Source organism: Sander vitreus, chromosome 11, assembly GCF_031162955.1.
Source record: "Sander vitreus isolate 19-12246 chromosome 11, sanVit1, whole genome shotgun sequence".
Lineage (NCBI taxonomy): Eukaryota > Metazoa > Chordata > Actinopteri > Perciformes > Percidae > Sander > Sander vitreus.
The window spans coordinates 24819131-24844410 of NC_135865.1; the positions used below are offsets into that span (position 1 = coordinate 24819131).

Sequence of the window (25280 nt, forward strand, 5' to 3'; positions counted from 1 at the left end):
GCAAATACTTTTACATAACTAGGAATTTGAATGTAGGATTTGTACTTGTAACAAACACTGTGGTACTGCTACTTTTACTTACGTAAAAGATCTTGGTACTTCTTCCACCAGTGGAAATAGGTAACCCCAGCTGAGTGTAAAATAAGAATAATGTATTGAGCAAACTTTTATGGCAAATCAACACTTCAAAAGGTAAAAAAAAGTAGTTATGTCAGACAAGTACAACAAAATGATGTACAGAGCAGTAGTGGAAAGTAACTTTGCATTTACTCCCAAGTACTTAACTGTACATACTAATAATTTTGAGGTTCTTAATTTTTTTTTAATACTACCTTATACTAAAGCATTTGCACTTTTTACTCCACCACTTATGACAGCTATCCTTTACAGATTAGGATTTGACATACACGAGTTCATAGAAAGATGACGCATAGGTATAAACTACTACTATTGTATATAACAGTTCTTTCATGTAAAAGATTTACTGCCTTTCGAGTTCACATTTCCATCAGGAAAAGTAACATGTCTTAGACTTAGTATTATAAGTACTTATTTATCATCACTGTACCCTCACTATAATTTCTCTTTATCTTTTAAAGGCAGATAAATAAAAAAATTTCAAGAGATAACAGAAATGAAATCCTTCGTTGTATATTACAGTTAATATATCACCTTCCATTCACACATTAATGCACTGAAATAAAGCACAAGTCCAAGTTGGTTAATTTAATTTATACATACATTTTACACACAAGGACTGTGAAAGCATTTTTACAAATTCTCAGTTCATACATAAATGTAAAAAAAGAGATAGCTGTCCCCATTACATCATGTATAATACTGCGTAGACATGGGTTTTTGAACATTAGCACAAGGGGAATTTAAAAAGGGGAAAAAAAGATACAAAAAAATATCTATATCTGTATAAATATCAATTTAAGAGTAACAGAATTGTATCATACATTAAGGAGTGTCAAAGGCAACAAGAGGCTCCTTAGAGTAAAAAATACAAAATGAAAAGGATACACAAGTAAGTCTCGTGAAGAAATCAGATATCAAGTCAGTCAAAGATTGTCAGTCATCACTCTCTAACCTTAGAAACAGAAAACACATCCAGGAAACACCTCACACACTCTGCGGAGAGCTGCGGCTCTCGTTATAAAGCTATTTTTCACAAAGCAGTCCGTCCTGGTCGACGTAGATTGGCAACGAGAGGTTTATGAAAATGGAAGTGGACATCTGGACCAGCTGAGAGGAAGAGCAACACCTGTCTGCCTTAATCTCAATGATGGTGCCCTTGAGCAAGGCACTTCACCCATAATGGATCCAGTGGTGCTGCTCTGTGGAAGACTGCGGTTTATCTGGGAAGCTCACGGGCAACACTGGCTATGTTTACATGGCTTTAGTCCAGTTTAAGTCACTGTTAAACAGTCATGACAAACAGCAAAAAAAATAGGTACTTTCGTATCGTCATTGCATGTGTCAGTCTGTGATGTGAAATTTACAAATGACCCGAGTTGCACCATTGTACAGTGGTGAAAGCCCTGTTTCCCTTTCCTAAAATATGTTGCAGCCAGAGATACATTGAGTTAAAGAAAAATGCCATCTAATTTATTAAGTAATTTATTGTTCTGCCCACTTTCCCTCAAATCAACTGCCTTATTTAATTCTATTTACTTAACGTTATTGACTAGAATAAGAAGATTGTTGGTGCATGTAAACAAAGCCAGTATGAATCTGAAAAAACTTCCACAGATAAAATATAATAACAGTTAAGAGGTCTGAAGAAGATGTTGATGATAATAAGAAGGCAATCTTTTAAGATTGTGCTGCTCACTTTAGAACACAAGGCACATTTACAGAAAAACAAACTTTCAATACATCGTAAGGCAAAAATAAAAAACAAAATCTTCTGTAACAAATCTGATCCTCACATTTTCCATCATCGTTTATGAATTAGAAAAATCTCTTTAAAAAAAGGTTCTGACTTCTTTAACATTCCCAGTCATTAAAGTCAAATTCAGAATACTGTTGGAACAGTTTAGTGTTAATCGACCAAACAGTTCAGTTTGACACAGAGAGAGCAGTTTACTGTTTACTGATTGTCAATAAGCAAGAAAGTACTGGATGATAGTGTCAATACAGAACATGGCACAGGTCTGTAGTAAAAGTTTAAAAAAAAAACACTCAAACTTGTGGTCCTTTCGGATAAATAAAGGCAATGTACCAAACACTAACTCTTTGTTGAAGTATAACCATTTGCGGTTTTGTAAAATAGAGAAAGCTAGTCATTCTTTTTTTCAAATTACATTTCCTGAAGCCAACCTGCCACGCTCCTCCTCTTTCTCTAACCTTTATCTACTCTGTTCCATCTCTTTCTGAACCAGAATCCTTTACACGCTCCTCTCCTGCATTCAGGACCAGCCCGTCTGCAGGAGCTGCAGAGTCTACCATCGTCGTTCTGCAAACACTGATCGTCGTCATCATCACTGTCGTCTCCTCCGTCATCGAGAGGCGACACACACTCCCAACATTCAATTAGAAAGGCACACGGCTCATTACTTTCAAAACCCAAGCACAGTTGGCAACAATGCCAACACTTCTTTAAGCCACAACAAAAGAAAAACAGGCACACATGTAATAACAATTATAATATTAATGTAAATAATATTAAACAATAATAAGCAGCATGTTGTAACTGAAGAGGAAATATATATATAAACCAATATATTTGTACATTTCAGTACTAAAACGTTCAAAAAGGATAATAAGTGTTTAAAAAACTATATATAATGTATTTTTGTATTGCACATAGTACTATCACGTTTGCTAGTGTAAGAACATGTTGCTTTGTGTTTTCATGGCAGCCTCCAGAAGATAAGAGGAGGCTGTTTAAGTTACAATGCAACGCATCTTTGCAAAATAGCTGTAAAATTGTGCATCTTGGTGAATGTGTTCTCATTTGTGTGAGCTTTGTTTCTCAGTCAGAAACCAACTCAGCACCATCTGACCCGTCGGGTCCAGGCTTGTCCCGGCCCTGCTCTGATTTCTCTTAACTTTCTTAAATAAGGTGTCATTCTATTCATCAGTTCTTTCCTTAAAACAAAGCAGGGGGATTCTTCCTGTAATTTACGAGCAGAAATTCACTGCATGTCAGGCTCTATAAACATTACAGTGGTTCAGTCTTTGATCCGGCTAAAACAGAATCGGACTTGATTTTTAGAGCCTCGTCCGGAACTCTACACGAGCTCTTAGTGTAGGTGGAAGATTTTTTTTCTTTTGAAATGGTCAGTTAGAATAGAGGATCAGTAACAGGAAGCATTTTATAAACGCAAGGACATTTGTAACAGCAAACTCTGAGGGAAGAAGGATAAGGCTCCATCTTAAGAACAACATATTACACTGAATTACAGTTGGCACAAAATGAGGCAGCTGTGGATATATAGGATAGATGGAGCAACCAAAAATATGTGGCTAATTTGTTTTACATTTTAGTAAAGCAGATAAAGCAAGTTTATCTGCTACAAATGCAGAAATTTGAAAACTGAATGCTGCCAAAAGGGACACATTTTCTCTCACGCAACAAGAGGGCTGCTAAACTGTTTCTCTCTGTGTGTTAGAGGAACCTGGGAGGATTTGTTTGTCTTAGTCTGAGCCAACGTCTTGAAATATGGACACTGAAATCTACCTGCAGAGACTGCTTTTTTTCACCCTTTACCTCGAGCTGTACTGAATATGCGTGCGCTGAGTGTGTGCACATGCATGCAATGTGTTTTTGTAGCTTATTTTGCAGCAGCTGTGAAAGAGGTCCCCCCCACCCCCGCGATCAATGAGTAAACTGGTTTCACTCATCATTGCTGTGTCTGATATTCGAGTGTAAAGCAGCTCGGGTAGAACAGGACGTAGCTCCGGTGTCAGAAGATCACAGAGATGTTTCAGTCGTCCGTAAGACCCAAGGGTGGAAGGAATGGGACAAGAAACCGCTGGAAGAACCAGAAGTAGTCCTCGAAGTAGAAGCCGTACATTCCCAATAATTTTCTTCTTTCAACCTGTACAGTTTCTGAGTCTTGCTCTTCTAACCGCTTCACCCTTGATGCAGTCAGTCACGTACAAAATGTTGTTTCTTGGTCCCGGATCAGGGGAGTTTTGTATTTGAAGTCATTGTGGACGCACTATAGATTCCACAAGGTGGCGATGTTCATCAATCCTGCTCCTGCAACTTAACAATCACACATGCCAGATATGCTTAAACACACACATACACACCTGTGTGGCATGCACACCTCTACACACAGACGCATACACAGAAGAAGAGCAGTGGTAGGTGGGAGGGTCATGAGCTGAATGATGAGCATTAAAACCTGGTAATAATAGACGCACGCCGCCCAGGAAGCCTGTCAGTCTGCTGCTCTACACGTACACCGGCTCACATCCCTCCCCCTGCTCTCCCTCCTCCTCTTCATCTTCCTCCTCCTCCTCCTCCTCCTCCTCCTCTTCTTCTTCTTGTTCGTCCTCCTCTTCTGGGCCCAGGCTTGGCGACACCTCGCTGGCCTCAAGCGGTTTAGGGTAGCGGAAAGGGCAGCCGTTGTCGTCGAAGAATCTGCGGAAGGTGAACTCGTAGAAAGCGTGCTCCGGGTGCTTCCCGTGCGGGGAGCAGAGCGTGTCCAAGGCCCGAGTGCTGTCCCCGCTGTCCCGCCACGCCCCGGGTCCACCCTCCTCCTCCACGGGGTCAAAGTTGGACGTGTCCATCGGGTGGGCGATCTTGGGTCGGTAGGGTGCCGGTTGCTGCCGCAGATTGCTGGAGAAATCCATCTGGGCGAAGAAGGGGTGAGCCTTGATCTCGCCGGCCCCGTTGGCACCCAGGCGATCCTCCGCGGAGCAGCAGAGACGACCAATGATGTCGACGGCCTCGGGGCTCAGTTTGACCTGGGCAGGCACCTGCAGTGTGCTCTCCCAGTTGATGACCTGTGGAGGGGAGAGACACAATATATCAGGTCACCACAGCTAGCTACAGTGTAGATGTATATACAGATGGTATACTTTAAGAATCTGTTGGATTCACACCTACAATTGATATTGAAAGTTCATTCTTGACCTTGGAAACAGTAGTTTCTGAATATTGTACAATCTTACCATTATTAAACTACAAAAACTCTAAACATGATGTCTGAAGTCACATTTATACCTGGGAACTGCCCAAAAAGAAGCCTGGCCTGCTGCGACTGAACTGATCCAGGGACAACAGGCTGTCATTCATTCATTAATTGGTCAATCATTTTATTTTTTTGAATCAAAGCGGGAATATTTTTCTTCTTCACTGACCTTAATCTGAGTCTCGGTAGGTGTGGGGGCCAGGAAGGGCGGCTGTCCCACCAGCATCTCAAACAGGATCACTCCCACACTCCACCAGTCACACAGCTGGGTGTAACCTGCACAACAGGACACAAATGATTCAGATTAATCTGTAAGTGCAAATACAGCACTAATCCAGTATTGTAAGTATTTGTACAGACACATATTTTATATTGTGTTGGCTCTGTACTTCAGCACATTGATTTGAAACAATAGTGGGTGAGGGTGTGCACATTGACGCTGGATCAACAGTGTACAACCTGTAGCCCTTTTTATACAGAGTTCCACAATTTTTGAACAGTAGGACAAAAATCAGGCTACAATTACCAAAATACCCTCAAATGAAAGCTCACGTCAAAGCAGCAACTATTTTATCTGTGTGGTTAAATAAACTAAAATCAAACCCAAATAAAAAGTTTCTGCAGTCAGAAGACACTTTATTTCAGACACTGTTCAGCTGTATCTGCAGCAATTATCCATCGTGTGTCTCACCCACCTTTGCGTAGCAGCACCTCCGGTGCAATGTAGTTAGGTGTTCCCACCAGGGAGTGAGCCAGGCAGCGCTGGTGCTGCCGGTTGGCGCGCTGCTCAAGCGTCATCAGCCGGTCGCCGCAGCGGCAGTTAGACACGTCGTCCCAGAAGTCACTGGGCTCCATGCTGTCCTGTCTGACGTGGCTCCCTGGAGGCAGAAGAAGGGGAACAATGTTGTTAAACTGCACACTATAAACACACTGTCTGGGTTTGCTGGATGGGAAAGGTAACACTCTGAGCTAACGCCAGCACTTCTGTGGTGCCTTGAAGCATAGCACTTAATGACCAGCAAAAGAAAACTGGCTGGACATGGTAGCTGACAAGTATGAATTTGCGTAAAAATGCAACCTGCAAGCTTATTTTGACAGAACGTGATTTTAAAAACAAGACAATCAAGGATCTAGGATTAGAGTAAATAAATGAAATATATCTGAAATATGATTCTCTATTAGAAAACAGTGAAAGTAAGAAGTTCTAAGAAAAAAAACTGTGATATCACTTTCATTTCTGCATTAGGTTATACAGTACACTGTTACGTAGGTTTCATGTTTAAAAAATCCACTGAATCCTCCCAGAATCTTTCTAAAAATGTGTTGTGACTCATGTGTGTATGTTAAAATACTGCCTCACCTTTCTGGTAGTACTTGGAGTTGTGCGTCCAGCGGAAGCCCGTGCACAGACCAAAGTCCGTCAGCTTGATGTGTCCGTCCAGGTCAATGAGGATGTTGTCGGGCTTGATGTCGCGGTGGATGAAGCCCATCCTGTGGACGCTCTCGATGGCCAGCGTCAGCTCCGCCACGTAGAAGCGTGCCAGAGGTTCGGCGAAGACGCCCATACGGATAAGCAGGCTCATCATGTCTCCTCCGGGGATGTAATCCATGACAAAGTAGAGGCTGTCACGGTCCTGGAAGGAGTAGTAGAGACGCACCACCCACTCGTTGTCTGCTTCCGCCAGGATGTCACGCTCTGCTTTCACGTGGGCCACCTGCGCCAACGGAAGTCATTATAGTTACTGGCTGTGCCTCATTAGTAATGGATTAATACTGTATTAAAAGTAGTGAATGTCTATGTAACTGGTGCAAATTCTTGGGCCCAAACTTAAGACTTCTTCATATATGAACAAAAATCTATTGACTCACCTGGTTGCGGTTAAGGACATCTTTCTTGCGCAGTGTTTTCATGGCATAAAGTGCACCCGTGTCCACTTTACGTGTGAGACACACTTCACCAAAGGCACCTATTCCCAAAGTTTTGATTTTGACAAACATGGACTTGTCCATTTTGGCACGGCGTAGCCTGTTGTAGTTGGACTCTTTCTGGTTCAGCATCTTCCTCATCTGCTCCTGTTCTGCTTCCGAAAGGCCAGCCTGGGCAGAAAGGACAGGGGTTACATAAAGATAGTGACGGGAATAAACACCTTAAAAACATGTACATTGTTTATTTATCTTTATTAAATGACTTAGGAATGTGCCATGAGCTGAACCCGGCGCCCTGACCTTTGTTGTCAAATTTAACTAATTCTGTTATCTAACTGTCTGGGTCTGGCTGTGGTATTTTCTCTAAAAATGCCTTTTAAATCACTTAAAAGCAGGTCAAAAGGACAGAGGCCAAAATCATGACTCAGGACAAGCTCATGCAAATACAAGTGTGAACTCACTGACTTCTCATTCCAAGACAACTATATTGTTGTCTCAAACAAAAGTCCTGAGGGACAAGTCTCTGGATGACAACCTCTTGGACATCACGGCCTCGTACAACTAATTATCATTCTCATGTCCTATACAGACAACAACTTTACCAGACAGCCACTGGTTTAATTTTCTTTCACCACACTATGAAAATCGACTTCCAGAGACTCAAAGCATTCTTTGAGACTGGATAATGTTCACAGTGAACAATGTGCTGCCATCATTTATCTGTGTACATTTTCCTTAGTTGCCTGAGAACTGATGGATGTCTGCTCTGCTGAAAAGCAAAACATGTCCTTTTTTTTTTATTATAATGAAAAATGTCACTGCTTGCAAAATAGTCATTACTACATATGCAAAAATAAACATGCCAACCATGTCTTCCGTTTTAATTTATTTTCTACCTTAATGGATCTAAAGCATGTTTTTAGATTTTACTAAAATGTACTAAAACTAATGAATGGGTGCAGAATTTTTAAAACAAGTCTGAACACCTATGGTGTTCTTTGGAAAATGGTCTGCGATAATATAAACACAATTTGTAGTTAATGGGCTAAAACATGAAAATCACTGGTGTGCTCCTTTAATTCCTATTTAAAGATGCTTTCCAGTGAAGCCAAACACTTAAATGAGGTTATTCAAAAAGCTCCATACAATAGCAAAAGTGATGCAAATTACAGGACATGCAGGGCATCATCACTCAGAGCATGCAGGGGTCTCATACATTGCTGTAGGGCGCTCAAGACACTTGCTAAGACTTGCAAGTTCATTTTCAAGACTTCTTTATTGCCTCTTTAATCTCATTGCTTTCTGGGCGGTCTTACCTTGGACATCTCTTGTTCCAACTGAAGCCTGCGGTTCAGTTTCTGCTGGTGGGTCTTCATCACATTCTCTATGTGCTGCTCCATGTAGAACTTGAAGGCAAAAGGTGAGTAGGTCTTAATCCGTGACTCTCTCTTCTCTTCATCACGTCCATTCTTCCTCACCGGAACAGGTGACGTCTGGATCTGCTTCTTGTCTTTCACCGTTTTTTCTCCCTTGCCCATCTTCGTCTTCTCTTTCACCTGCTGTCTCTCCTCGGCCTTTCCGCTCCCTCCACTGTCACCACGTGTGCTTCTGGCAGCAGGGCTGCTGAGGTCTTGAGCTCCACACATGACTCCGGCTCCTTCCTCTGGCCCAGACATGAGCAGGTTTTTGGGGTAAGGTGGCGGTGGGCAGCGTGGCTCCGGAGCAGGCTCAAGAGTATAGGTCTCCTCTGGCATGTAGGTCAGAGGCTCCGCTGCGTCCTGGGCCTGAGCAGTCATCCAGCTGGGGTGACATGGTCCCACAGCCGTCTTAGGTTCTGGCCTCATCACACGGATACTCTTGACCGGCTGTTGGATGGGCGGGGATGTAACGGCCGTGATGGTGTTCGGAGGGCCCAAGGAGGAGTCCTGTTTGCCAGCTGTGGGGGGCGCAGTCATCGCAGGCCGGACACCATTGGGCCCCGCAGAGCGACTGTTGAAGGAGTTGGTTCTGCTGGGGACACGCACCTCCCCCCTGAATGGGCCCTGGGGCTGGGGTTGCCTGGCTTGAGGAGCACCTTCAGGACCTGGAGGCCCTGCCCAGTGGTGCTCATACAGGTCCAGGTTGAGGCTAGCTCTGGATGGTGTCATCAATCCCTGGGGCATATCGGAGAAGTCAGGGCCCATGGCTGCCACCCCACCTGGGGAACGGGACATCATGTGGACCTGGTGGGAGGTGGGGCTGGCCTGGCGTGGGTGGGAATGAGAGGACAGGTACAGGTTAGCAGGGTATCCTCCCCCTCCTGGACCATTCTGGCCCATGGCCCCTTTCCCCTGCATGTTGACATAGTTGTCTGGGGGCGCCATGGGGGGTGGTGCCATCTTGTTCTGGAAGGAGGCGGTCCTCTTAACTCCATAGCCAGCAGGCTCCATCATGTGCGGCCTGGCGTGGCCGTAGTCATAGTGGGGGCTGGGGACAGGGCCCCCTGGTGGCTGAGACTGGAGCTGCAGAGGCTGGCCAGGGACGTTGTAGCTCATCATGGGCCCGTGCTGCTCCATACCGCCAGGGTAGCCCTTCTGCTGGGCCCCTGGAGGGTACATGGTGTTGGCTGGGTTGCTTTGGGTGGCCATCACTTGTGGATAGGTGCCCATACTGGGAGGTCGCCCCATCGGGTTTCCCATAGCAGGGCCCTGTGTCCCACCAGATGGAGGCATCATGTAGTTCATTACGGGGGGAGCGCTCATGTAGGGTCTGGGCATCTCACCCTCAGGGCCGTATCCGCCTGCCCCCTCGTACATGGGAGCCCCCATCTGGTGGTACTGAGGCATGACACCAGCCTCGCCTGGAGCCTCTAATGCAGGTCGGTGGTCCATTGAGTTTGGCATGCCAGCTTTTCCTGAAAGGAGAAGGAATATGATCACTCAATATATAAAGTAACAATAGCAATTCGAACAAACTTCCGGTAAGTAACTAGATCAATAAGCACATACAGTAAATATATGTAGTGAAGAGATGTGCAGAGCTATAAAATCTACTAGCCATTGTCAACTTATTGAGGTTGTATTTGTACCTGGAGAAGTCTGCTTGATGACACGGACGATGAGCTCATTGCGAGGGTCGAGGTAACCCATTTTGCTGATGTACTCTAAGGCCGCTTCGATGTTCCTACTTCCTGTCTGCTTCAGTGCCCGCACTGCCATCTCCTGTGAAGCACACACACGCACAAACAAAGAGAGATGTTGAGAAACATATTGATCCCCCCCATTTTCATTTAACAAAATGAGCAAAGGTTTTGAAATGCTTTATGTTGTCTCAACACAAGTAGCTGTACAAATAAATAGGTGCCTATATAAAGAGTCTAAAATTGGTTAAAATTTGAATTATAACAACAAGTGTTTGATCAAGGAATAAGTAAAGAAGACTTCAGATCTAGCCAGACATTCAGCTTGCTTTTCATACTCACAAACACACAAGAACACTAAACATAAGCTTTACAAGACATCGCTCTAGGTATCTTCAATTATCTTCAATCAACTCTGTTTTTTAGGTGTTTGGACACCTTCAAGGCACACACATAAAAAAAAAAAAAAAAAAAAACATTGGCCCAGTAGGTGCTCAAGCACCTGCATCCTGGGGTCACATATCAGTGACATCCTGCGCCTGTCACAACACCACACAAAAACATACCACCAAAATGAGGCTTCTGGAAATTGTTATAATACTTCCTAGAAATGGGAATAACGTAAATGTAGGGGGATGGAAAAGGAATCTGTGCCAAGGCAATCATCATATTGCCCCCTAGATAATTAGATTTTTGATTATTTAATGTGAATGACTCAGTAGTTGCAGCAGAAAGAGCTCCTTTCAACTGACTGGTGTTTCTGCAGATTACTAAAAATACATAAACTTTATATCACTACCCACCATTTTCCAAACACGCACTGTGATGCATCTCTTCCCTTCCCAAAAATATCACCTTTATTTATCAGCGGGCGGCACGCACACACACACACACACACACACACACACACACACACACACAATATTGTGAAAAGACTAAATTCAGCATACCAGGATTAAGACATAGATATTGTGAAAAGGATCATGGGATTTTGGAAGCAAACTGCAATAAAAAGACTCCCGCAGCCAAATAATTAGGAATGTCAAGCTGATTTAGTTTGCATATGATACTAAAAAACACTAAAATACCATAATAATAGCTTAAGATTGTAAGATTAAGTAAAATGAGTGGCCTAGCAGCTTCCACAACTTCTCTAGAATATCTATGCAGCATAAGAATTGAATTCTTCATGTAAAATGGTCATTTGATGTGATTATTGCCTGTTGGCTCCCTCCTCAATCACACATGGGGAGCTCATCCCAGGCTCAAACAGGTGGGTCACTGTGAAAGCCCAGAGCTATGTAGGTCACCTATGTGAAAAATGTTGGTTAACCACTTTGGCATTTTCTATTCATCAGCTGCCGTGTAATTTATGCTCGAGACACGGCAGCCAAGTGTGAAGCAGAGCATTCCTTTCGCGTTTACTGCCTTTTATTAAACAATACCAATCATTCCTTTGGTTCTTGTTCTAATTTGAAGCAGGAGATCTTAAAAGCTTTTCAGCTCAAGATTCAAATGAGAAATCCATTCAATACCCTAAACACGTACTTAGGTTGCAGCAAGACACAACCAATTGTTTTATAATAACAATATTTTGAAATGTTGGAATTTATATCAATATAATAAAAATAAAAAAAGCCAAAAGCCAAAATGGCAGTTTAATGGACTTAAATCATAACAAAGAGTTGAGGATACTGTTTTTTAGGTGTTTGGACACCTTCAAGGCACACACATAAAAAATAAAAATAAAAACACAACCAATTCCCCTACATTTACGTGTGTCTATGTGCTTATTGATCTAGTTACTTACAGGAAGTTTGATCGAATTGCTATTGTTACTTTATATGAGTGATCATATTCCTTCTTCTTTCAGGAAGTCACCAGAACATTACAAGAAAAAGGTCATCACAGTGAAAAAGCACAGACAGAAATAATAATATAATATCCTATATATATATATATATATATATATATATACACACATACATACATACACACACACACAGTCATGTGAAAGAATTAGGACACCCATGCTAAAGTTGACTAAAAAGAGGAATACAAAAAAATCATCTTTTGGAAATTGATCTTAATGCCTTAATTAAAAAAATGAGGAAAAATCCAACCTTTAAGGACACCAATTTTGTTTGTGAATGAATAATGTATCGTAAATAAATAAATGTTCTTCCTTAAAATACAGGGGGCATAAGTCAGTACACCCCTATGTTAAATTCCCATAGAGGCAGGCAGATTTTTATTTTTAAAGGCCAGTTATTTCATGGATCCAGGATACTATGCATCCTGATAAAGTTCCCTTGGCCTTTGGAATTAAAATAGCCTCCTCCCCCCCCACATCATCACATAGCCTTCACCATACCTAGAGATTGACATGGTTTTATTTCAGTTAGCCTAATAGCTGGTTTGATTTGCATTGAGAGAGAAGGGTATGTGATGATGTGGGGCTATTTTAATTCCAAAGGCCAAGGGAACTTTATCAGGATGGGGGGGACGGGACGATGAACAACTTCCTGTCTTTTTCACAATAGTAAACCAGTAAACAAACAGGACAGCAGAGTGTGAGGTAAACAGAAAATCTGTCTTTGCCTCTGCGATGGAGCGACCCACACCTAGATGAGGAAATCCCCTCCAATAGCATATGACCTCACTGCAAAGACATCTCAGACCTCAGCCCGGCTGCTCTGACAGAGCAGACATTCAGCCCAGACACTCAGGTGCCCCTTCTGGTCACGCGTAAGTAACAGTAGCCGCAAATGAAAGTCTTTTACAAATGACATTAGGTGGGTTTTATTATGGGGCACAGCAACCCTAACAGTGTTAAATCCTTGCTCCACTCAATAAAATATATTACAACAATGATAAACTATAACTGAGGGTGCTTTAGATTTAAAACCTACATATGTGCATATTTATTGTTACTATATTGTCATTAAAATCTGTTCTTGAGCAGTAACTAAATCCTTAGTATCTAGATATTAAAAAAAAATAGGTGCTCTGCCACTATTATAATAACATGTGAATTATTATTTATGAACTATTGCAATTGCCTCTCTACTGCTCTTCCCAAAAACTCCATTAAATCACAGCACATTCAGGCTGCTGCTGTTGCTGCCAGATTTCTAACAAGAACCAGGAGAACTGAGCACATTGTTCCTACTCTTAAATCTTTACAATGGCTGCAGGATCATTTTAAGAAGATTTTAAAGTGCTGCAGCTAGTTTATAAATCACTCAGCAGCTGAGCAGTCAGATAGAAGTGCCTCGAGTCAGAGACAAAATAGTAAAAATGCATTTAGCAACTTCCTGATGATCTTCAATGTGCAACGTTAGCTGCTTTTACATAACATTAAAACAGTCTTTTAATTATTTTATCCGTTGCACCTTTTTTCCTTTAGTACATTCGGAGCAACATATTGCTGGACTGTCACTGCAATTAAACTATTTACACTCATTGACAGATTATTATTATTATCCCTGTGCAGCCATATTGTGCCTCTTCTGCCTGCAGTTTCTCAGACACACTGGCCACTAGTTTTATTTGTTGGGCGGAAACTAAATCAAAACATACATGATTTAAAAGTAGGACAACGCAGCAACCATGGGCACAGTCAGCTCTCAAAGCCAGGAAATGCCAAGGCCACACACTTTCTATGCCTTGTGTAGTGTGTGTGTGGTGTCCATCACAGTGCGACTATATAGGTGTAAATTCACTACTGCGTGCACACGCCTGCTTTAGTCCCCTCCCGTTGCGCCCATGTTCTCACACACACACACACACACACACACACACACACACACACACACACACACACCACTGTTTATACTCCGTTTCCTGTGTGTTTGTGTGCATGTGTCTGTTGCATTCCTGTGTAGCCAATAGGAAGTGCTGGCTGCCAGAGCCGCCCAGTAAGGTCACATTATGTCTTTCTACCACGTCTCTCCTCATGGTTCCCAAACTTTCAAATTCTAATTTGCGTTAATGGCAAAAAGATAATTACAGAGTTGTACATGGTTTACAACGTGTATAGTACAGTAAGACATATGTTTCAGTATTTTAAAGCCGGCCAACATAGGGAGGGCCGAGCAACGATAACTGTTCAAATGGGGGTAACAGTGCACACCTTCAGACACCTTCTCTCCTTAAAGGCATTCAAAATTGTGTAACGAATGAAAAAAGTGAACTCGAGAGAGAAGATCAAACCCTGACTTCTTTATCACTTCCATACCACGTCGGATTGCTAGTTACTATAAAGTTTCAAAACTGTCAGACACTTTCAAGCCCTTCCAAATTTCAACTGGCTACATTTATTAAACCGCCTCCTGAGTTCAAGATGAGTCATCAAAAATATGTTAATGCTTTACAGGGGAGGGCCTTTGGTATAAACATCTCATTTTATACATAAGGACTCAGGAGAAGAACTTGGAAAATGTATTTTTAATTTGACTGTGTCACTTTAAAGACTATTCTTTTAGTTGCCTTCTTCAATGTGGAATTGTTTATGTGCAACAGAAGATCTCTATTGTTGGACTTCTTCTTCAATAAATTGTATATTTTGTTTCACAGAATAGTAAACCAGCATTTGTATAAAACAAGTATAAAAATATTTGTTTCAAACATTAAAACAGTTCTTAGACAGAAAGTCATATTCAAAGCGAGATATTTAACCCTCAAAAAACCATAAGACTGCTTTTAATTGTTCTGCGCTTCCTCTCATGGATTGTGTGTGTGTGTGTGTGTGTGTGCATGGACTGGGTGGAGGCAGGCCTGGTGACCCCAGCTGTCATGGCGACAGATGTTCCTTGCTCACATTCCTCAGCCCAGGAAGCAGGAATTCAAGCTATTCAGGATAGTCTTTCTCCCATTTCTCTCTCTTTCTCTCTTGAAAACATCCAGGCCACATTTGTACCCTTGTCATAATGGTTGTGGGCCGCAAGCCGCCGAGTTATCCCAAACGCATAATCACCAGCCTACAAACTCTACACACAAACTGCTCCAACAGAAGCACAAACACACTATTTTCTTTGCACGACAATGACAGTCAGTTTTTTTTATATAAGTTTTCTCTTTGACCCAATTCTGAAACGCACTCCAGCATGGGAAAATCAAAGCCATATGGAGGAAATTCAGGAGCAGAGTGCAGATGGATGCCGAGAGGGACGTCCATGCATCATTTCCACACAGATAGCCATAAAATCTGCGCTGTCTTCCTCCACTCTTTATCATCCATGGCACCAACGTGAAAAATCTCCAAGTGTAGCGAGGTTACACCTTACTTAAAAATGATTACAGTGTGAGCCAAGGAAAGCCAAGTCCAACATGCAAACCATGAACACCAATGCATACACTGCTTCCAAGGCACTGCCTGTTGGCCTCATTGTTACATCAACACCGCAGTGTTTGCTTGCTCACACGTCGAAGGCTTTAATATGCTTATCATGCACTGGATTCCTGCATTGCTGCAGTTTGGCCTGTACGTACAGTAGAATGACTGTGAGGACGGCCGAGAACTTCAGGGAAGGGAAACGCTGAACGTACCCCTCCTTCCCCTTTGCTTCCTTTCTTTCCCTGTCATCTCGATGCGTGGCATGCTGCCCCACACCCTCGCTCCCCCTCCAAAACATTTCCTCCCTTTAAAAAAAAAAGTAGTTATGTAACGAGCACAATTGCTCTGTAATTTGCAGCTGGAGAAGACGAGAGAAACAAAGGAGGAGGAGGACGTCGAGCACAGCTGATAAGATTTGGGCTGAAAAAATAAGGTTGCCTCCAGAAGAGGCAAAATAGAAATTAGGTGAGGGGTGTTCAAGGACACAGTAGATGATCTTCAGCAGCCATGAGGGCTCCGGAATACGCTTAAAAAGGAAAAATAGAGACCCACAACATGGTGGCCTAAAAATGGAGGCTGCCTGTCAGAGAAGCTGAAAGACATCCAGAGTAACGGTACTAATGGATTATTAATGACACACAAATATTATACTATATTAGTACGATCAAGTGTGTGTGTAGGGGATGAGAGAAAAGTCGAGGAGGTGTGTAAAGACACATTGTAGTCTGTATTCAACATGTCAAATTAGCATCAGAGGCAGTCTAGAGAGAGAGAGAGAGAGCTCTGGCTGGTCAGACAACTGAATCAGCAATTTTACCCATTTAAGGCAAGTTCTTTTTACTATTTCACCTCTTCCTTTTTCTTTCTTCTTCCACAAACAAATCAACATTAGACCAAAGTAAAGGGAAATATTCTCAAATCAGTTTGCGTAGTTTGTTTTGCTCGTCTTTCAATTATGTTTTTTGGATTATGAACTCAGACTACTTATTTCCTCTCATACATCCATAGACTGTGTGTGTGTGTGTGTGTGTGTGTGTGTGTGTGTGTGTGTGTGTGTGTGTGTGTGTGTGTGTGTGTGAGAGAGCTGTTATTTGGCCATTAGTATTCGCAAGTTCAATGTCTGACAAACAAAATTAGGTGTTGACCTGTCAGCCTTTGTCAGTGCTTGTTGGAGGTCAGGGGAAAGTAAATCATGTCAGCAAGCAACAGACCAGGCATGTGCACAGACAGGCCCCAGGTGGTGCTCAAGCACCTGACCTTTTGATAGCGCCCATGTTGAAACTGACTGTACAACGTGCTTCACAATCCAGGATCAAATGAAACGATCATTAACAGGGAGATGATGCTGTGACAATTTACAGAATGTGGTGTAGACTGCAAAAAAAAAATCATAAAAATTGGCAAACAACTCCACAACTCTCTCAACAGCTAAAACCATGTGTACGCAGGTCGGAAGTCTACATGAGGAAATGGGTGCACCTGGAGGCGCGCACATTCTTCCTTTATAAATAGCAGTGTATGTGTGGTTGTACGCATTTTTTTGTGGGTAGCCTACACATCGTTTATACATCTGGCCCCAGATGTGATGTGTGGAGAGGAGAGCCTGGTTGATGCTTCATGATTCGAACTGAACATAGTCATACTTTGTAGTTTGGATTGGTTGGTTTATTATTTTATTCAGAGAACAGCCTTTTTTTTAATTTTCTCTAAAGATATGTTGTTTTAAATAGTTTAAAATAAGTAAAAGATGTGCTACTGTATGTAACTTTAGTGTTTATATGTAATTATGAGATATACAATTTTTCCGATTAAGCACCTGCCCCCAAAATGTCTGTGCCATGACTGCAACAGACCTACAAATATGCACACAAAAAAAGTTTTTTAAAAAAACACTGTGGCATTTAACTTGATCTATTTTGCTTTGCATGGGAAAACTAAATAGTGGATTCTTGATTACTCGCATTTCTATTGGTACACAATTATTGTATTCAATTATGATGAATCATTCATTCACTGTAATTACGAAACAATTATTCAAAATGTGCATTCCTAGCAAGAATGGAACAAACACATATCGACGGAGACACAGCGGGACAAAGACCAGAGACAGAGGAGGAGGAGAGGCCACACATTGGGTGGCGACTCAACAGCAGCAGAAGGAACTGTTCCACCCTGCTGCAATTGAATGTCCACTTCCTGTTTGTATTGACTCTCCCCCCGTACTGCTCTGGTGCATTCACAATGGTGGAAGCAATGGAGGTCAACTAGCCTCCTAGGTTTCAATGCCGCAGCCGTTGGAGCCTGCAAGTTATTCACAGTTCCTTCTGTTATCTTTGACAGATGTTTGAAATACACTGAAGGAGCGTGTCAGGTTTAAAATGAACTTTCAAGCTCTCCTGCCAAACCTAGAGTAAGTTGTTCTATAGAAAAAAAGAATTTCATACACTATATTTCTGCATTTTCAGATTTTTAAAACATGTAACCCTGTAAACGTTAATGTCAGTAAAAGATACATACATTTGAAAGACAGAATACAAGTTTCCTTTAAGATCTAAGATCTATTCAAATAATTAACTGCTGCGCCCCACTAGCGACAGACAGCATCATAACTCCACTGTAGCGGGGAGAATTTCTTCACAGTGTTGTGCATGGGCTTGAGCTGAGCATTCTTCACATGCCAAGCTCCATCGCAGAGCCCTTTAACCACCGGTCGGTGCACCGAATCTAAATTGCACCAGCTGCATTTTGTGATGACATGCCGACATTCATCATTAATCAAACCTGCCTCATTCACTTCACTTAGAAACATTTCAAAGAACGCTTTTCAACAGTTCCGTAAGAGAAGATACTGATTAACATGATGACTTGGTTTTGGCTGCTAGTCAGACAATACATGCAGTAATTAATTCGTATTCAGTGTTGACAGTGGCTCTGAAGCCAAAAATACAGACTTCCTCATTAATGTTTAGAGAATCTATGTGGCGTCATATAGATAGATAGATAGACTGTCAAACTGCAGAATAAAAGAAAGTTCTTGGGCGTTCATCGTTTGTGTTTGTTCATGTTTCACAAAGGGTTTAACCTGAGCCTGACTGACAACAAAGATAGAAATCATATCACATCCATACAGGGATAGTAGTATACAGTTGTTAAAACATAATAAAATATATGACACACTGGTATCAGATCGGTACTCGGTATCGGCCGATACGCAAGTTCAGGTATCAGAATCGGTATCGGGAAGCAAAAAAATGGTATCGGGCCATCTCTAGTGTCATGACATTTAATAAGCTTTCAAACTGGACTTCCTGGTTCATATTTCATCTTCCAATAGTACATTGTAGCAACAAACCCACATCATAGCGACCCTCAGTGCATTGTTATTGCTACTGTTAGATTGAAACTAAGTGTGCTCAGTTTCAATTCAATTTTTTTTGTTGTATCAAATCATAACAGTTATCGCAAGACACTTTATAGACAGAGTAGGTCTAGACCACACTCTATAATTGACAAAGACCCAACAATTCCAATAATTTCATTGCCCCATTGCAACATGAAGCATGTCCTTATCCAGAACAAGTGCAATGAATTGTAGAAGTAGTCCACTTACGTACTCTGTGTCAAACAGCATGAAATCCGTTTTTTTGGACATGCATGAGAGCCATTTCACAACCTGAGAAACTCTTCAAACTTAACTGAAGCTGTAAATATGGGAGATAAAATGGTTCGAAAAGTTTTGAGATAAAATGTTGTGGTTTGATGTTGATGTCAACTCTTCTTCAACTCCAGGGAAGTGAAGTGACCCCTGATTAACAGCAGCCACATGACACCTTTATTCAGTTATTTCTGAGGCTGAAGGTTGAGTGTAAAAGAGGCCCTCACTTCCAGGGGAAACACTCCTCCCTCCTCACTCTTCTCCAGAGACGTTTGATGGCGCTCTCGCATTCCTTTGTGCGGGACAGAGGGACTAAACGGCAAACAGCCCAGTTGGGAAATCCACCTAATATTTCAACATTTCAATGTGAAGCCCCGCGTTACGTAACCACAGTGCTGTACACTTGGCAGGGAAGAATTGTATTGCATTACATCTAAGAGTGTATGGCACTCTTGACTTCATTAAAAATTCCTGACTGAAGGAGGCAGAGCAGATTCGTCAATCTGAGTGAAGTGGCAGTGAGCAACACTTGCTAAGACCCTAACGTATTCATACTCTGTATGAACTACACTACACCCTCTGTCTCAAGGCTTCTTGTGGATGTCTCACACATTCATACAGTAGGGGTGTAAAAATATATGGTGGCACAATATATTGCAACACAAAAATGTGAAAATAGCATAATGGCAATGAAAAACCATGCATGCCATAAGTGTCAACTGCTTCCTGTAAATCTTAACAAGCTTGCAGCAGTTGTCCTATACCTAAAATGACATTGTTTTGTCAAAACACACCAAAAACATATTCAACCAAGTTGACATTTCTTTTTTATCTATATGAGGACATTCTCATCCATTCACATTTGTATTCATTCATATTTTACTTTAGTTTAATGAGATAAAGATAAAAGAACCTTTATGTTTTCAGGAATATTCTTTAGGAAATTCTATTATATGCATTTTCAGTACATTGTAAACTTTAAAAGTGTTTATAGATAAAATATCCAGTTGGAATTTGGTTTTTGTGGCTAATACAGTTAGAAATTCTTTTAATATAATAAAGCAGACTGACTCACTGAGTTACAACTAGGGGTGCATTAGCCTAGAAATCTAGCCGCATGCTAGCCGGCTTATGACTGCTGCTGCTGGGAACAGCGGCCTTCTGTAAGAAAACTTGTTTTATTTGTTATGAATCTATTTTAATGAGTTTTCCCATAACTTTTGTAATTTTACAAAAATAAAAGTTTAAAAATATTGAAATTAATATCGATATAGCAACATTCACACTCAATATCACATTTTGTCAATATCGTGCAACCCTAGTTACAACGTAGCCTACAAAGCACTAATACGAACCCAGATATTAAAGGGATGGTTAGATTGGTATAGAACAGAAGAGAGGTGCAGCATCCGAAGCACATCCTCATGCCCAGGAGAGGACCATACACCCCACTGTGTGTGTGTGTAGCATGTGTCTTGACAGTTTGTAGGGGTGACAAACTGTCAAGACACATGCTACACACACACACACACACACACACACACACACACACACACACACACACACTCACTCACTCACTCACTCTGTGTCTTGCTATCTCTCTGGCTTACCTGGTCACAGCCGGCGTTAACCAGCTCCTGCAGCATCTGCCGGTTGACCTCCCCGGCGCCTGCAGGCTGCCCTGACCCGGAAGATGGACCCGACTCATTGGCAAAGGGCATGAGGGACCTGCGGATTTCCCGCAAGGCATTCTGGTAGTTGTTGAACTTCTGCGGGGGTCGCATCTGCTGCTGTCGGCTGGTTGTGTCTTTCCCGCTCTTGCAGTCGGCCCCTCTGCCACCGTCTGTCCGAGAACTGCCCCCATGCAGGGCCTGGCTCACTAGCTTTGCCGGCTGCTTCAAACCCTCCTTGATCTCCTGAAGCCTCTGGCGTGTGTTGCCCACATACGGGGCAGCTGGGAAAGTCTTGGGCCTCATTGCCTTAGTGCCCAGGGAAGGCACCTACTCTAAAAGGGAAACACACACACACACACACACACACACACACACACACACACACACAGGCACTCCCCCACACCGTCCAAAAGATCCTTTTCAAGCTGGCTGACCTAAATAGTAAAGAGTCTCCACGAGCACAGATCGGAGGCACAGATTTGGAAGTATTTGTTTGTGTCTCTCTTTGTGTTTCTGATTCCTGCTGATGCTGGTGGGCTGGATGAAGGTGAGGTGTGGTACTACAGGCATTCCATGGTGTGATTTTCAAGGCTCAGGTTCCAGCTTATTCCAGGAAATGCAGCCGGTCCCCAGGGCACCGCAGAGCCAAACCATGATGCTGCCAATCTTCGCCTGTGAAGAAGGGGATGGAGTTAGAGCCTGGTGACTGCGGTCATGCATTGTGTTCATGTTTTTTTTTTTTTTATATTCTAAAATTAAAGCTAGCGCTGGGCAATTTACATCTTAAGCACAAAAACACCAAATATGTAGAAGTGAACCAGATAGGACACTGCTGAGGGTCTCAGACATTCTGCTGTAATAGAAGTTAACAGCCTGGGAATTTTAAATATGTTGGCGGCTGAAATCCTACTACTTTTAATGTATCATACACGTTGATATCAGTGCATTGCAGCAGGATATTGATTAACCACACCAATATAACATGTGTTTTACATTTAAATGACAATGTTTTGAAATTTGGACACTTGTATTCCCCATCAGGTTTTAATAACATCTTCTGTGGCATCACATCAGAGGTGGATAATATCAGCTGTTATCTCGTATTTAAAACAAGGTCTATTCCAGCCTGATATTAGCGTAACCTTACTTCTTAATAGGTCAAAAATTTCACAACAAAATGTCTTGATCTTTAGTAATGGTTACAGAATGTGATAAGCGCCACATGGGACCCGTTTGAGACTGGTAAAACCTGGAATTCTGGAAGTCTGATTCAGTATTAGTAGTGCATGAGCAGTACTGGTGCATACCTAATGCATAATTCAGGAATGCTAGGGGTCATGAAACACTGACCCTCCACACTCCATCAACGCATTGCAGTGGTTGCACAAGTCAGCCCATCACTACATACTTCTGCTACGTGGTCATCGGTAAACACCCTTGTGACAGCGAGCTCCGACGTGGGGTCAAAACCAGCGGCCCTCCCTGCGGCAACCTCTCTGCCTGTGATGCTCCCCTGTGATCAGACATTTAACACCATTTGACCGTCTTATCTGGAGGAGCATACTCCGCATTCTGCCACAGCAGCGTTACTCCTCCAGGGCAGATGGGATGACGTGTGGAGTAAATGCACATTTTCCTGTCCCGAGCCTCACGTGAGGACCTGCAGTCCAATGTGGAACGCTCACACAATGAGACGTGAGGGGTTTGTGAGGTTATATCAATGATATTAAGCACAGAATTCACAACAAACACTGACGGACAGGGGCGCAAGTTGTATTTGGTTATAATCGTAAATCCAAAGCTTATGAACTATGACAAAGATTGTGTGTTTCTAGGGCTGTGCAATTAATCGAAATGTAATCGAGTGATTATGATTTCGGCTCCCAATGATCACAAAAACAGAATAATCGAGAAAAACATACATGTGTTCTGAATGAAAAAATAAAGTTTAAATAGGAAAAGTACTAAGGCAAATTTTGTTTTTTTTACTGTTGCATTATTTCACTTTTTCCTCTGTTTTTTAAAGTTCAATAATTGCAACATCTTTCCAGAAGTCAACGAGTCATCGTGTTAAATTATGGTGATTTCAATATTGACCGAAATAACCGTGATTATATTTTTTCCCCATAATCGAGCAGCCCTAAGTGTTTCCCACAGGAATTTACTCTTGCCTGGATGAAAAAGTCTCTGAATGATATGTAAACCAGCATATCATCACCACAATAAAACTCCCAAATGACAGGATGAAAACAAGACTAAGACTGTACAGCCATGCCAATGGCTCTGTGGAGCTATCTATGCTTAAAGGAGCTGACGCACCGGGCCGATAATTGGCCGTTGGACAGTCTGGCGAGGTCAGTGACTCGAGTCTGTTTGGTGTGTTCCGTGGTGTCATCCGTCCGAGGGGCCGTCGGCCTTCATTTTGGCCGATTTGACATGTATAATCGGCGGGGCGGGCACTGCCGGCAGTCGGACTCAAATGACCCATCTGATTGGTAGAGTGCTAACCCGGAAACGGGTAGCGGAATGAGCATGACTAGAGTCTCTCAAAATCTGACGAAAATCTTTTAAACTGACCTTTGTTGATCTGAAATGAAGACAGATTCAGCAACTGCATGGCCTATTTCTGGCTTAAAATGTTTTCAGAAACACGTTTCGGTGAACTATTTTAGTATGATAGGAGATCGTATTCTGAACAAGCCGCCATGACAAGTCTGTCTTTGAATTTCTGGAGAAACCAGACCCATGTGACGCGTTCATCGGTGAGGAAAAGTCAGGGGATCACCAAAGTCAAAAGGATTTATCTTCTGCCCCACATGAGATAATTAACTGCCTAAAAATGTTTTGTTAGTTTGTTTATTTTGGTCAAATACTTCAAATGTTACAGAAGTCCGTGAAACCTGAGATGTCACGGTAGGTTTGATATTTGTCGGAATAAGGAAGTGGACGATGTGACGATGTTAGACCATATCTGATCTTCTCAAAGGCCCAAATCATATTTTATTATTTATCTGACCCTTGTCACTACATGCAACACGCCCCTCATTAAGATGAATTAACAGCTTGCATAGTATGACAAAATGGAGATTATGTAATGTTTGCATTTCTAAGTTAATGAGCTTGAGTGCAAGTGATAAAACCAAACCTGAAATAACATCCCAGATGATTGAGAGAAAAGATTTAATCTTAATCTGTATTTATTTACTTACATTTGGGATCAACTAAATTAAAAGTCTCACTTAACCGAGCAATACCCTTGCTGCTGCTGCTTTGCTTTGCCTGTTTGTCCTACTGCTGGTGTATGCTACTCTTGTTCTGTTGTTGTATTGCTAGATGCTTGTGTGCTAGACTGTATGTAATTCAGGGCTGCACGATATGAGGAAAATATGCGACGTGCGATAACGTTGTTGAATATCGCGATAACGATACTACTTCGATGAATAAACATATATATAAGTGTACTCAGTTCTACATTTCTGCTGCTTTCAGTCTTCTACTAAAATGCAACAATTAAATAATTTCCAACACTTTTATTGAACACTGAGTTGAATATAAAAGGCACCACCAAAAAAAAAAAAGCAATGAGATTTAAAACTGCGGTTTTCTAATGATAATTTCTTTCAACTAACAAAAAATCTCTGCGTGTCTTTCACGATATGTCGCAGCCTTTCACGATGTGTTTATTGCGCCAGTTAATATTGCGATGACGATAAAATAACGATATATTGTGCAGCCCTAATGTAATGTTTGTTGTCACGTGTAATGCTTGTTATGCAAGTAGTGGATGTGTTGAAAATGTCTGGATGTGTGTTGCTGTCTTTAATGTTTGACATTTCTCTTTAAGCCCCCCCCCTTGAGAGGCTTTGCTCTTTGCCAGGCTGCCATTGTAAATAAGACTTTGTTCCTAATGACTTGGCTGGTTAATTTGAGGTTATATAAAAATAAAAATTGACAGATGACGGCCCTGAAACTGGCAGGCGGGTTGGTTTCCTGTCTAACTAAGCTGCTCACAAGCTTCAAATATCTTTCTCAGAAAGAGAAAGATTTCCGTTTGGCTGGCAGATGTGGCAAGTATGTCTGGTTTCCAGATACCGATCCGGTTTGGTACCTACATGGAAAAACTGCCAGACACAATCACATCTTGGCAGGTTTCGACACGGCTGTGGTTTGTCTGCTATTCCAACCATTTTGTTAAGCAATTAACATTTAATTGATCTGGTTGTATTTCAAAAAATCTGATTGGCAGGTAGATTAGTAAAAGAAATTCACCCGGTTAATTGAGCAACAATTATCCTGACACATGAAAGTAATTGATGAATGGAAGGCATAGCAGGACACCTTTTAGTGGAATACCATGCCGAGAGGCATAATGACAAGCTGTTCATCATTTTTTTAAAACTTGTTTGTAGTCAGTTTA

The 25280-nt window shown here is 41.9% G+C and overlaps 1 protein-coding gene across 1 annotated transcript in view; it reads right to left on the reverse strand.

Annotated features, from left to right (window-relative positions):
* Window positions 1-711: 711 nt before the first annotated feature.
* lats2 (large tumor suppressor kinase 2) overlaps window positions 712-25280 on the reverse strand; it is a 29971-nt gene continuing 5402 nt past the window's right edge. Inside the window, exons 2-9 of the mRNA XM_078262501.1 lie at window positions 20801-21535; window positions 10147-10279; window positions 8396-9972; window positions 7023-7250; window positions 6514-6868; window positions 5849-6031; window positions 5323-5429; window positions 712-4965 (exon numbers count right to left, since the gene is read on the reverse strand). Of these exons, the coding sequence (XP_078118627.1) occupies window positions 4411-4965; window positions 5323-5429; window positions 5849-6031; window positions 6514-6868; window positions 7023-7250; window positions 8396-9972; window positions 10147-10279; window positions 20801-21166 (3504 nt within the window). The 5' untranslated portion in view covers window positions 21167-21535 and the 3' untranslated portion in view covers window positions 712-4410. The remainder of the gene's footprint in view (window positions 4966-5322; window positions 5430-5848; window positions 6032-6513; window positions 6869-7022; window positions 7251-8395; window positions 9973-10146; window positions 10280-20800; window positions 21536-25280) is intronic.